We start from the raw sequence: 13,755 nt of genomic DNA, 5'->3' as shown, positions 1-13,755 counted from the left end.
CCACTGTCTGTATTCAGACCTATGTCATTGAACACTTTGGTCAGAGCGGTTTCAGTGCTGTGGTTCTGTCTAAAACCTGACTGGAAGGCATCATAGCAGTTAGTCTGTTTTAAGAAGTAATTGAGCTGTAGAGAAACTGCTTTTTCAATAATCTCACTTAAAAATGGGAGATTTGAGATCGGCCTGTAGTTGTTCACTTGTGTTTTGTCAAGATTGTCCTTTTTCAGTATAAGTTTAATTACAGCAGTTTTTAGTGGTTCTGGAAACACACCTGACATTAAAGAAAAGTGGACGATCTGTAACAGGTCTGACTCCAAAGTCTTTGAGACCTTTTTGAAAAAACTTGTTGGCAGGACATCTAAACAGCAAGAGGAGGAGTTCAGTTGACCTAAGATGTCCTCCAGGTCTTTGCTGTTAATAGGGTGAAACTGTTTGATGGTGTTTAAACAGTTTTTCAGTGGACTCTGTATATATCCTGAATATGTTGTTGATGTACCAATTGCTGGTCTAATCTTTTGGATTTTGTCTGTGAAGAATTTGGCAAAGTCATTGCAGGCCATGGTCAAATGAAGTTCAGCTGCCACTGACACAGGAGGGTTTGTTAGCCTGTCAACTGTAGAAAATAAGACCCGAGCATTATGACTGTTTTTGGTGATGATGTCAGAGAAGTAGGACCTCCTTGCACTCCTCAGTTGTAAATTATAATTGTGAAGTTTCTCTTTATAGATGTCATAATGAACCTGGAGGTTTGTTTTTCTCCATCTGCGCTCAGCTTTCCAACACTCTTTTTTTTCATTTTTCACCAGGGTGGAGTTTCTCCATGGAGACTTTTTCCTTCCAGAGATAACCTTCACCTTAATGGGAGCAATAGTGTCCATAACATTTAACATTTTAGCATTGAAGCTATTGACGAGCTCATTGACTGAACCTCTGGACAGGCCAGGTGTTAAGGGGAAGACCTGGTTAAATATCTCACTACTGTATTCAGTTATACACCGTTTTGTGATCACTGCTGTTGATATATTTGTGTGGGCTGAAATTTTACTTTCAAAGAAAACACAGTAATGATCAGACAGGCCCACATCAGACACAGTAATGTTTGAAATGCTCAGGCCCTTGGAGATCAGTAGGTCAAGAGTGTGTCCTCTATTATGTGTGGCCTCTGTTACATGCTGAGTCAGCCCAAAGTTGCCCAGAGTGTTACTCAGGTCTTTAGTCCCTTTGTCCTGAGGGTTGTCCACATGGATGTTAAAATCCCCAGCAATAATTACAGTCTAAATCAACACAGATCACAGACAGCAGTTCACTGAGGTCATTTAAAAAGTCTGTGCAGTATTTGGGAGGCCTGTAAACATTAAGAAACACAACTTTGGATGGGGCCTTCAGCTGTAAAGCCACATATTCAAAAGACTGAAAACTTCCAGGAGATAGCTGCTTACATTGAAATGATTCATTAAATAAGACAGCGACCCCCCCCCCCCCCCCCCCCCCCTCTCCTGCTCACCCTGGCCTCACTGATAAAACTGTAGTTAGGAGGGGTCGTCTCGATGAGAACAGCTCCACTGTTACTTTGGTCCAACCAAGTTTCTGTTAAAAACATAAAATCAAGGCTGTGCTCAGTGATTAAATCATTAATTAAAAATGTTTTCCCAGCTAAAGATCTAACGTTTAATAAAGCCAACTTAAGTGTTTTAGAGGTATTATTTGCCCCCTCGTGTTTGGGAGCGGTCAATGTAACTTCAATTGCTCTGTTGAGGGCGGGGCTCAATGGCGAACCTTTGGTTGCTCTGGTGGGGGGTTTATGGGGGGCAAAAACGGATTGGACCGGGGGGTAGATCTGAGCCCAGCATTGACCCACTCCATCATCTCCTCAGTGAATTTCAGGTGTGGCGAGGAGGGAGAAAGGGAGGTGGAGGAGGGAGATGGCCTGTCAGGGGTTTGGGGGACAGGGGAAGGTCGTGGTCCCTGGTCCTGGTCGTTGGTGTTGTTGAGAGAGTTGGAGGCAAATAGGGACCCCTCTTCTTGCCTCTGATGTCTCTCCTTTCTGAAGCTTTTCCGGCGTGGGGGCAGATGAGGCTCCTCCTCAAGGTTTCTGCTGGGCTTTGTCTGTTCTTGGAGTACTGTTTGTTCCTCTTTATGAGATAACTCCTCGTTTATATGAGCCTTAGCACCAAGCACAGATGGATGACGTATGGAATAAAACAAGTTGGAGGTGAACGGTTTCACCCCTGACTTGTTAAAATTAAATCCATTTGCTTTAAACAGATGCCTGCGTTCCCAAAAAATATTAAAATTGTTGATAAAATGCACTGAGTGGTCAGTACATGCTGATATAAGCCATTTATTCAGTGCAAGGAACCTGCTGAATCTCTCGTCTCCTCCAGCAAACTTTTCCCACTTAGTTTTGCTGGTGACCTTAACTTCTTTGGCCTGTGGAGATAACGCTGTGTGGATTGTGATCAATAAACAGATTCTTGTAACCTCAGTGCAGTTTTGTACCTAAAACTTAATAATTTACAAATGTGCTACAAGTGAGTATTTATCCATTTGTATCACTGCAAAACAACAATAATTCAAATAGTTTGACATTTTTAAGTTAAAAATACATAGAAATTAAACAAAAACAGATAAATGTGGCCTTTATTGCACATTAATCTTGAAATTTAGAAACGTTACAAAAAGTTAAAGAAAATACATTTGACTTTTTTTTCTGGTTTTACATGCAGCGTCACATATTTTAATACAAGAAGCACTCCAAGAGCGCAAACCTCCACCAAGCTTACTCACTCTTGGGAAGTATTCACTGTGAAGGGAATAGCATTGTACTTGGTACATTATGTAGAAGTGGATGATAGATAACAGGTGTTTGTGAGGATTAAACTCCATAACATTATTCTCCAATATATTTCTCTTTCTCTTGACAATGCTTTTTCGGTCAAACTGGCAAAAACGTCGATGTCAAATGTAAAAGTGAGATGACATGATATGTTGATGCAAACAATAATGTGATATATGAAATTCCCATATACAAGTATAATTTCTTACAGTTCTTATGGTTTTACCTTATATGACCTTGAAGAAGAGGTCAGAGTTAATAATCAGATATTTAGAATTCCCGTATGTCATTCCCCATATAAATGAATGTTTTCAATACAAACAACTGCAGTAAGAAGCATAGTTTTAAAAAGGATTCACTTTTACCTTCAGATCAGATCAGCTCAGAGGTCAAATATCACATGATATTTGAAATCCTTACACAGTACTTTCTATCTGTTGACAACACACAACACACTTGTAAGAATCAGTTTCTAAGTTATGAGCCTTTTTGTCAATTTGTGATCATTAAATTATTCAGTTGACCTTGAACACCTTGGTGGATGTCTGGCAAATGTCGATATATTAGCATTAACATGATCCCACTCCACACCTACACCTAAACTACACCTACACTGTTGTATCAGAATGAACTCTTTTCGAGCTATTGTGTTTGCAGACACAATGGCATGGATGCAAACACCTCCAAAAACAAGCCTTCTTGGTGAAGGTAATGATTTTTTTTTTTGTATTACTATGATGAGATTAACCAGTAAATCCAGAACGCCAGGAATAGGTTAACAGTTGCCCAAACCACTGCTGCATTTTCTTCTTGCCAGCACTGAGGACACATCCATTGCCTTTGAAATAGTTAGTTGGCACCTCCTGCGAGCCTGGGTTGAGATGGGAAGCCTCATTTTCTGACTGAGGAGCAAGTTTGATTAAAAGTGAAAAAGAACACGTAGCATGACTTCACACATTGTACGTGTTTAATAAAACTGGCACAGCGTTCGTTCAGATGTCAGCGCTAATCCTGTTGGCATGCTATAGCTTATTTTTGATGCGACTGCTGCTCTTCCAGAGCATTTTGGTTGGAGCTTGTGATCTTGAAATTTTATTCTCATGCTGCAGATGTGCCAACACGAATAGACTTCTGACAGAAACTTTTTGGCTCGGTGGCTGGCATGAAATAAGGAAACCTTACACTGAACCAAGTGCCGTGCACTGAACAGTCCGGAATAAATATACATACCTTTCGAGGCTGGCACCTGCTGCTTCAGACACATGTTTAATTCAGCGTGTGCAGAGTGGGAGTGCTGTTCTGGTTCAGGTTCAGCTGAGATTTATAAGTAATAAAAACTTTAGTTATGCCTCAGTTTACTTTGTGCTTATGTGCATTTTATCTTTTCTTCTGACAGTTATGTCTTAGTCAGTCACTAAACGCAGCAGAATATTTGAAGTTGTGAGGGATGTTCAGTTTGAACTTTCTCTGTGTGTTTTTTTTCTCGCTGTTCTGGCTCATTGAACTCAAAACATTCAGAGTTCAGTGTAGTAGTTTAAATCTGAATGAAGCCCATCTTTCTGGTAAACTTGAAGCAGTGTTTACGCTGTGATCTATAAATAAGTCTTGTGGGCCTATTGTGCTCATTCATGCGAGGATTTTGTAAAGACTTTAGGTGTCCCACTCCTGTTTTTCTGTTCCGCAAAGATGCTCCCAAGTGCTGCTGTGAGCCTCAGATGGACCGTTTGGTAAAGTTGGCATCTGGACAGACTTTACAGCATTATTTTTATTGTGTGACCTGCATAATTAGAACAAAAAGCAGAATGAAATGGCTCTTAAACACATAAGCATAAAATCTAAGGAGTTATTGGGGTTTCTTTTTTATTAGCCTTTTATGCCTTTCCTTATTTTTCTGCCATGTGAGCATACACACTTGCCAGCCACTTTAGTTGCTTAGTTGCATATATCATATATCTATAAGCAGCCAATCACAAGCCAGCAACTCGGTACATTTATGCATGCAGACATGGTCATGATGACCCTGAATGTGGCCTGGTTGTTGGTGCCAGACAGCCTGGACTGAGCGTTTAGGAAAATTCTGGAAAAAAAGGTGCCTTTCTTATCAGCTGAGAACAGGAAGGTGAGGGTTTAATTACGCAGACTCACCAAAGTTAAACAACAGAAGATTGTAGAACAGAAAGCTCTACAAATTGTCCCCTTGACTGCACCAAAAGAGTTGAGAGAAGTATCTGTTTTGTAAAGTGGAACAGAGAAATTGCTAATATGAGCACAGTCTATCTAGCAGCTGTGAGTGAATGTTAGCGCAGTCCTCATCCTCACAAGCAGTGCAACTTTGTTTACTAGCTGGTTCTGTCACAGGCACAAATTCACACATTATCAACCGCCACTGGATGAATATGTTCTTGTCCAGCTGAGTGTGGCTGCTTACTTTTTCCAATTTGTTCAGCTGCCAAAAAAGAAATATGTGCTTTTTCTAAAGTTGCTTTCCTGAGCTTGTATTCTTCAACGTTTCACGGTTCAAGGTCTTTAAGCTCCAGGTGCTTTGTGATGAAAAGCAGCTTTAGCTTAGCTGGATTCATGACTTCAGGTGACAGGTGACACATTTTTGTTTTCTGTTGCTGTTCTCAGTTAAACCAAAGTTGAGATGACTTTGAATAGTTTAGTTGATTTGGGCTTAGCCCCACTTGTAGTAAAGTAAAGTAGTAAAAATGCATCTGTTGTCACTAGCTAGGTAGGCTAACGGCTGGAATGTGTATCAGGTGCGTCCTGAGGAAAGGGATCAAAGTGAGTGATGGACAACAGATTTATGTGATTTATGTGATATGTCACAGTCATATGAGGTTTTATTGGCCCAAATGTTGAATGAGCGTCTTTATTTTATGGCATAGTCGGTCACATGTAGTTACAGACGTTTTTAATGATATGCCTAACATTTTTTTTAGTTTATCATCAGGTCATACCTGTTTCAGGTGTATTTTAATGAATTTAAAGGCATTTTACTTCATAATGTAAAATGGTTTTTTTGGTTCCTTTCTATTGTTTGCTATATTGAAATAAAAGAAGTGCAGAATGACATCTGGCCTGCGTGCATCAAAGCTTTTTTCTACTGTTTGTACTCCAGCTCGAGTTGACCTGCTGTCTTACTTTTATCAGTGCCATCACAGTTATTTTTTTCTCTAATAATTAGTCAGTGAAATGAGATCAGGTGGATTTCCGTTCTGCCCTGGAAGAGGTCAAAGCAAGCAGACAGTCAGCGTCTTCTTCAGCCTGAGGCTGCAACTCACTGCATTAGTCAGCAAATCTGGCGGTTTGTGTTTGGATAGCGGCCTGGATTGTTTCTGTGCTGAGGGGAAAAACCACATGCAAGCTGAGCGAATGAGTTGCTGGTGTTTCTTGAATACTGAGTGTTCAATTTGGCGTGGACAGGAAAATGAAGAGGTTCAAATGTGATAGCAGCCCTCAGGACATCATTCAGAAAGTAACATGATCAAATATTCAGGAACACAGTCAGCAAGTTCAGTGATCATTCAAAAGCAAATGAGATTGCTGGCATCCTGCAGGTTGACCTCACTGATGCCTCATTTGCAGCCCTCATCGCCCTTTGGCGAAGTTTGTAGCTTAAAGCAGTAGCCGGTTCACTCCATCTCAAACCGTAATCTAGATCCTTATTTATTTTACACTTGTGTACCCTGAACTCTGTTGTAGCTACACCCATTAGGCTTAGCTTAGCAAAAAGCCTGGAAAGCAAAGAGCATAATTCTGCATTGCTATGCTGCACCACTGTTTAACATGTTTGATCCATACAAATCGAAAAGTGTAACGGGGTCATGTGGGGATTTGTGCGTGGCTACTTTTTAGTAGCAGTTTAGTGCCACAGCTGGAGAATGAAACCTATGAAACATGTTAATTAGCTAGCTTTTGAGGCGCTAGTAGGTTGATTTTTTATTTATTTATTTATTTATTTTTTATCTTTGGCAGAATGAGGATAAGCTAAGCTAACTGTGTGTTGGCTGTTTTATTCTCTGCTCTTTGTTTTTTGCGGCATACCGACTCATTTCTGCCTTTTGGGGTTAATTAAGTCTTTGGTTAAACTTGCTTAAGAATTTTGATTTAACATAAAGTAAAGAAGGCTGCTGGTTGTTTAAAAAAGGTAAAACCAACTTGTTTACGTTGTCTGTTTGAAGCACTGTAAAACATGTGTGGGAACATCTTTGCCTTGTTTGATGCTAAACCCTTAGTCACTGTGTAGTTTCACTTGGATTTGATCTAATGGTCTCATCCTGTGAAGGAACTAAAACCATTTACATGTGAGTAAATAGATAACATATAAATCTGGGATGATTTACTAATCATTAACTCATTAGTCAATAAATTTCAGTTTTGAAATGGTTATTTATTAAGGCAAAGGCTGATTAGGTTCCAGTGCTTGCACCTGGGCATTTTCACTGCAATGTATCCTTAAGCCACTTAACACTGATCTATGAATTATTCAAGCATAAAAAAGGCAGATGGACGAGTGTTGTGTTTACACTAAGACAGTTTAGCAAAAACACTGAAATGCAGTTGGGCTGCATTTCAGTGTCTTGAACCCTTAATAAAGTCCCCTGTCTGCAGCCGTGACTCTGTCTCACTTCATGCCGATAATAAGTGCTTGTTAACCATTGGTAGATGTGGACACTTGAAGGCTTTCTTATAGCTGTGTATTGATCGGCACCTGAACTCATGCACTAGTTTGTTAGTCGAGTCAGGAGCATATGGGTTTTAATTTTTTTTAATTAGTTTTTGTTCTGTGTGTGTTTTTCTGTAGCCTCTGATGCCAAGGAGCAGCAGTTTTGGATCAGCCAGCTCCAAGCATGTGCCAGACGTCACTCTGACAGCAGTGCCAAGGTAAAACACACACACACACACACACACACACACAGACACAGAAACATGTTATAAACATGACCCTGGTCTAAGCTCTTGGTGTCTGTTGCTGAGGAAGATAAGTCAGCAGAGAACCTTGACATTTCCCTCGAGATTAATGTTCTGTTGTGTGTCTGTTTATAAAGGCCTGAAATAGAATACTGTTGCAAACTCATACTGGGTTCAGTACAAAGTTTTTTTTGTTGTTTTTGTTTATTTGTTTTTGACAGGAGTAGGATTTTCCTCAGGTGGAAAACTCTGTGCAGCGTACCTAAAGGAATTCCTGCCCTCTTTCTTTTTATTCTGCTTTTAAGCGGCTGGCTTTGAGTAAATGGAAAAGTGACAGATTTCTTCCTGTCATTTTAAGTTTCAATTGGTCTCTTAATTAACGACCCATCACAAGATACAGTCTAGATCATAATACTCCTGATCTTATTTAGTCGTGAACTGGATTAATTTGTCCCAGATTTGGCTGTTTGCGAGCTTCCTTAACTTCTCAGTTGATTTTAATTGACAACAAAATCTTTCTTTCAGCACTTCGCGCGCTACAATAACCTGTGACTTGCTATGGATTGTGAGCCAGATGAGCTACTACTGTTTTTATTATTTCTTCCTGTCATTGATTCGTAGTCATAGTGCACTAAAATATCATTTTTTCCGCTTCTTTAAAAACAAAAAACAAGTGACTTCAAAGAGTTATTGGGTTATAGCTTCCCAAAGCGTTTGTGTTATAGCAGGATAAACAACAATGAACTCCGGCTGCATCCTGAATTTCAAAGTGAGTGTAGTACATTGGCTCTTGTACTTATTTGACAATGATCTTGGATGGTGATGAAACAAACTGAAATGGATGACATGAAAGTAATAGTGCTGAATAGTTTTAACCTCGACACACTGCGCGTGGCATCTTCTTTCGGGTGATTTACAGAGGTTTGTTACATTTTCCAATTCTTCTCTGCACTCGCCCTATGAATGCTCATCACAGTGAGCATATCTGCAGTCGGAAGACTTTATTAAATGGCATCCAGATAAATGCCACATCTCTGCCGACAACAAGTACTGTTACGTTTCCAGATGAACTATGTGCCTCTGACTTTGTGAGCGACTCATTCTAAAAGGAAACAAATAATATGAAAAAGAAAGTGAACGAGACATACAGAAATGTGTTAATGTACGCAAGAAATAAAATGAAAACGGCAACAAAAGTGAGGCTGACACCCTTTGCCCAACTCATCTCATCTGTCTTGTGAAGCTTTGCCTGCTGATTAATCTGACAATATTTTTAGTCCTTCCTTTGATTTAGTGATTTAGGGAAATATCGTGTAGTAGAGCGCTCCTGCTGCTTTAATAAAGGATGCATGTGCAGCTAAGAGTCCCTGGCGTCACTGTCCTCTTCTTATCTCTGTATGCTCACTCCAGATGGATTACTGAGTTGGGTGCATTATAACTACCTTCATCAAAAACTGTATTTTTTTTCCAAATATGGATTTCATGGAATAATGTTTGGGCCATTGCTTCTTTGGGGGTTTAGTGTGGTCGTCAAGGGATTAGTTCTATGTGTGTCGGTGTGTGTGTGCTGCCTGTATCTCTGTGGGGTGTATCCCCATTCGTCTGATCCAGTGGAGAATGAGGCTTGTTATAGAGCTCCTTGTGGAGCTCCACAGCCGGTGGTGACAGTGTGAAAATCAGCAGTGCATGAACAAGAGAAAAAATCCAAACTGTGTTATTTCTGCAAACTTTTGGTATTAAAGTTAGGTTTTTGCGTCAGATTGCAGTTACTCAGAATGTACTTCATCGTTTGTTTTTTGAGTAAAGTTTAGAGCTGATGCTATTAGCCACTTCATTATATGAACATCTGTACAAACTGTTAGTTTGGAGAAGCTTGTTTGAGGCTATCGCTATCTGGTACTGCAACGCTGGAATATGTAGAGTTCACAGCGTTTATCTTTTGAGTTATCTCTTTTGTGCCTCGTAAAATTGCAGCAGTAAGGTAACAACTTTTGCTCTGAGGGTGAGGTTTCTGATTTCTGGTTTGTTTTGGACTTTTTCCAAGTTTTACTCTTTGTTTTCCAAACAATTTGGGATCTTCCATGAAAGCTAAGGTCAAATGCAGTAATCTGCTAGATACCAAAGTATTCTGAGGTACTATCTTTGCGAATGATATCAACCCACAGGAAAGAACACCCACCAGTGATACACATTGCCAAGGGGTTGCTAAGTGGACTTCTGGGCTAATTTATATTCTTGAACATAGATAAAGCCTACAGGATAAAAAGAGAAACAAACTTTTAGATTTAGATTTTAATCACCATAATATTTTACTTGTAATGCAAAGATTTTTGAGTGTAGTGATTTTCCTGGCATCTTTTTCACTTTAGCTTCATGAATAGAAAAGAAATACTTGTGTATGTATTCACTATGTTTGCATACTAAATCTGCAGAACTTTAAAGATGACTTTAAGATGAAATCTGTATTTTTATACATTTTTTTTCTACTGTTCTTCGCTCTTTGGAAGCAGCTGCTTTTTTCAAATAGGTTTTCTTCTTTTTTACTTAGTTTATGCTTTTTGTTTCAGGTGAGGAAGCTAAAGGGCTCAGATGAACACTTGAGTGTGGAAAGAGCAGGAGGAGGCCAGGAGCTGCTGGTGAGTAAATGACAGACAAATATTGCACACACACACACACACACACACACACACACACACACACACACACGTTCACCTTCAAATGTTAAACCATGAGAGCGAAAACTTCTGTTGTTCCTTGAGCGTAGATATCAGTCCGCTGCATATAGCTCCTTACAAAATCCAGATTTTGTGCGTCTTTTTCAACAATTAAATAGTTTACAGCCTCATTATGTTGCCTGTTTGCCAACTTGCTTATTCAACATGTAGCTCTTCAACACATCAAACCGTTGCACAGCTGGAGCGGGGGGGATTCCAATTACTCTGCTCGGCCATAATGAGAAAAGCAATCAAAAGATGGGAGAAAATTGGATAAGTAAGGAAAAAATGGAAAGGCAATGCGCTCTATCAGTCTTTTCCCTTCTGGCCTGTGGAGCTGAGTAGCAGTTTTGTTCCCGTTCGGTGACTGCGGGGCATTTCCACGGCAGCAGCTGTTATTACTGTACGCAGTGCTGTGGTCTAATCCGTCCCTGAGCCTCGCTGTCTGCCTCACAGATCGTTATCGCAGCCACTCCGTTGATGAGGCAGCTGGCGGTGGAGGCGCAGCCACATCTCCGATAACTCACCTCTGTGACACAAAAAGTGTGTCGGGAAAGATTTATTACAAACAGAGGCGAATGATTTCGTTTCCTTGTGAGTTTTTATGGAAAAAGATGTTGATCCATTAAAGGTGCAGTCAAAAATGGCTTTTATTTTGAAGTAGAGCAAGAATATGTTTGTGTACCATGCTTCTAATCAGTAGGAGGTAAGTGCAGATATCCTTTGGGCTCGACAAAACAGTGTGAATTAATGACAGTTTGTACGGCATGTTTGTGATGATATGCCACTTTATTGCCCAACGTGGTGCTGTGCGTTATGCGCAGATATTTCTGCCTTGATCTTGTCTGTCTGAAAGGTTGTTCTAGATTTCTTCAGTTGCAACTTTGGAAACCTAAGCTGTGGCTTCATGTCCATTTTAGCCCTCAGTCAGAGACTGGACACAGAACCCCTGAAATCAGTCTGTAGGGGAAAATTGTGTAATTTTGGAGCAGTGGGGAAGTGGTTGCTGGAGGTTGCTGATAGTCTCTAGTTGATATTAGTAACAAAAAATATATGCTGCAGCACTGAAAACCACCTTGAGATTGCTTTGGTTGTTAGCAGATTGCCATCATTTCCTGTAGTTTGCCTGTAAGACACTGACTTGTCAGCAAAAATAGCAATCCGTCAATTAATATTATTCTGATACATCGTTAGGGCCCACCTCCCACCTCCCATCCCCCTTTTCCTTTTGTGTGTGTGTGTGTGTGTGTGTGTGTGTGTGTGTGTGTGTGTGTGTGTGCATTTGTAAAGCTATACCTGTAATCTCCATAATACCAAAACCCCTGAAAAGCCAGCAAAGTGCACCATGATGAGAGCCAGAAACCAATATTGAACTAAGGTGCGTACACAAGCATAGAAGGCAGCCAGCAGTGTGGTAATTGTGCTATGAGAACAACTCTATCCCCATCAAAAACACCCCAATCTTCACAGTTCAAACATATAACAAAAAGTGTTGATGAGGTGACAAGAACTTAAAAGTCCAGAAACCCCACAACCAATAGCAAAGACCAACAAGCTGAGAACACCAGCGTTCTGTGAGAGAACCATGCAGGAAAGTCTGAACACACGGTATAAGTCAACCAATACTGCAGAAGCCAAAAGGCAGAAAGCGATCCGAAGGCCAAGTGGGACAGCAGCTACCCCAACCCAGGGGCTGCCGCACAGCTCCAACAGTGCATGACGACCAATCCCACAAGGCGTCCACTCCAGGCTGACAGCTCCTGCACCCCTACCAGTCCTTGAAATGAGAGGCACCCACCACACCCTAAAGAGCCAGGCACAGGGACAAGGCAACGTGTCTGCAGGGAGGCCCCAGGGAATGCACCTCACAGGCCAACACAACGTGGGGAAGAGAAGGGAAGGGAGCCACAGAGCCAAGTCAGAAACCCAGTAGTACCCGGCAGCCCCCGCCCTCCTTCCGGTCCAACTGCTCCACATATCCAGTGCCACTCCCAGCCTGCCCGGAGCCAAGAGAAAACGCAGCAGAAAGGCATTTACTTTTAACTACATGTAAATTTATTCTGAGGCTGTCACAGCCATCACCTCTCTACCCCTCGATGTCAGCATTATAAACGCATACAAGCAGTTCAGTGTGAAGTACATTCGCTCAGCAGGAAAATACATGTAATCTTCAACCCTAGCTAACCTTTATTATTGTCTGTATTTCTTATTTTAATGATAAAAATATTATTTTGTTTCCTGTTTTGTTTGATTAAACTGTACTTCGGTCGTTGCTGTGCTTTTTTTGGAAATCGAATTTCCCAGAGGAACCCACCAGAGGGATTAATAAAGTTCTATCTTATCTTATCTTATCTTATTTACACCCAGAGCCATCCCCGATATCCTCCGAAACTCACTATTCGACCACTGAGACATGTAAACCTTTTGCCACTGTTAAAAGATTAAACCTTCTATTTCGGTATGGCTTTGTAGAAAACTTGATGGTTATTATTTACGGAGGCATGTGCATTCACATTGCTCTATATTCCAAGCTAATAACATTTTAAAATGTGATATTTAATCAGTTTTCCTTCCATCATGCTTTAGTCTTGCGCTGTAACTAATAATCATCAGTCTTATGTGTGTCATCACCACCATTCATCAACTGGACTGATCGCAACAGAGTTTACTGCTAGAAAGCGTGTCCTTCATTTCCTATAAACACATTTACACATCTTTATCAATAAATGGATATCTATCCCAGTCACAAACACGCCTATGAGCATGAGGCCGGTAAAGAGAGACTGCATTGTTAGACATGATGAGGTCTAAAGGTTAAAAAAAATGAAGCATGCTAATGTTGTGCTACTTTGTTTGTGTGCTGTAAAAGGGAGTGATGAGGGGGCAGTAGAACTGAACCAAGTGATGTAACTAGGCTGTTTTTCCTTTGTGTGTGTGGGTTTTTGTTTTTTTTTTTGGCCTGCAGAATTACTCAAAGATTTATGGACAGATCTCAACGGAAATTTAAACTTTGAACTTACAAAATTTTGTGGCGGGGCGCTTAACCATTTCATTTTGTGCCATATATAATACATAAAGATCATTTAAAAGTGAGGTTTTGCTGTTAAAATGTGTTTCCTGTTTTAACCTGCTTTGTTGATAATCTAGTGAAAGTGCAGAATAAATACATCATCTTTCTCTGTGCAGCCACGTTGTTTGCATCACATACAGCTTCCAGTCTAAGAAAGCCCCATGTTCAACAAAGCACTAACTCTTAAATGAATGAATAGACACTTATATCTCTTCGCCTGA

General features: G+C 40.5%; 1 protein-coding gene across 2 annotated transcripts in view; it reads left to right on the top strand.

Annotated features, from left to right (window-relative positions):
* The window catches only part of osbpl10a (oxysterol binding protein-like 10a), a 98,185-nt gene that overhangs the window by 29,315 nt on the left and 55,115 nt on the right, over window positions 1-13,755 (top strand). For both annotated transcript variants that reach the window (XM_082520996.1, XM_082520995.1), the window contains exons 3-4: window positions 7,644-7,723; window positions 10,318-10,386. In XM_082520996.1, coding sequence (XP_082377122.1) covers window positions 7,644-7,723; window positions 10,318-10,386 — 149 coding nt within the window. The remainder of the gene's footprint in view (window positions 1-7,643; window positions 7,724-10,317; window positions 10,387-13,755) is intronic.

This window comes from Aulonocara stuartgranti, assembly GCF_965226115.1.
Source record: "Aulonocara stuartgranti genome assembly, chromosome: 22".
Lineage (NCBI taxonomy): Eukaryota > Metazoa > Chordata > Actinopteri > Cichliformes > Cichlidae > Aulonocara > Aulonocara stuartgranti.
This window is presented reverse-complemented; position numbering and strand designations above follow the sequence as displayed.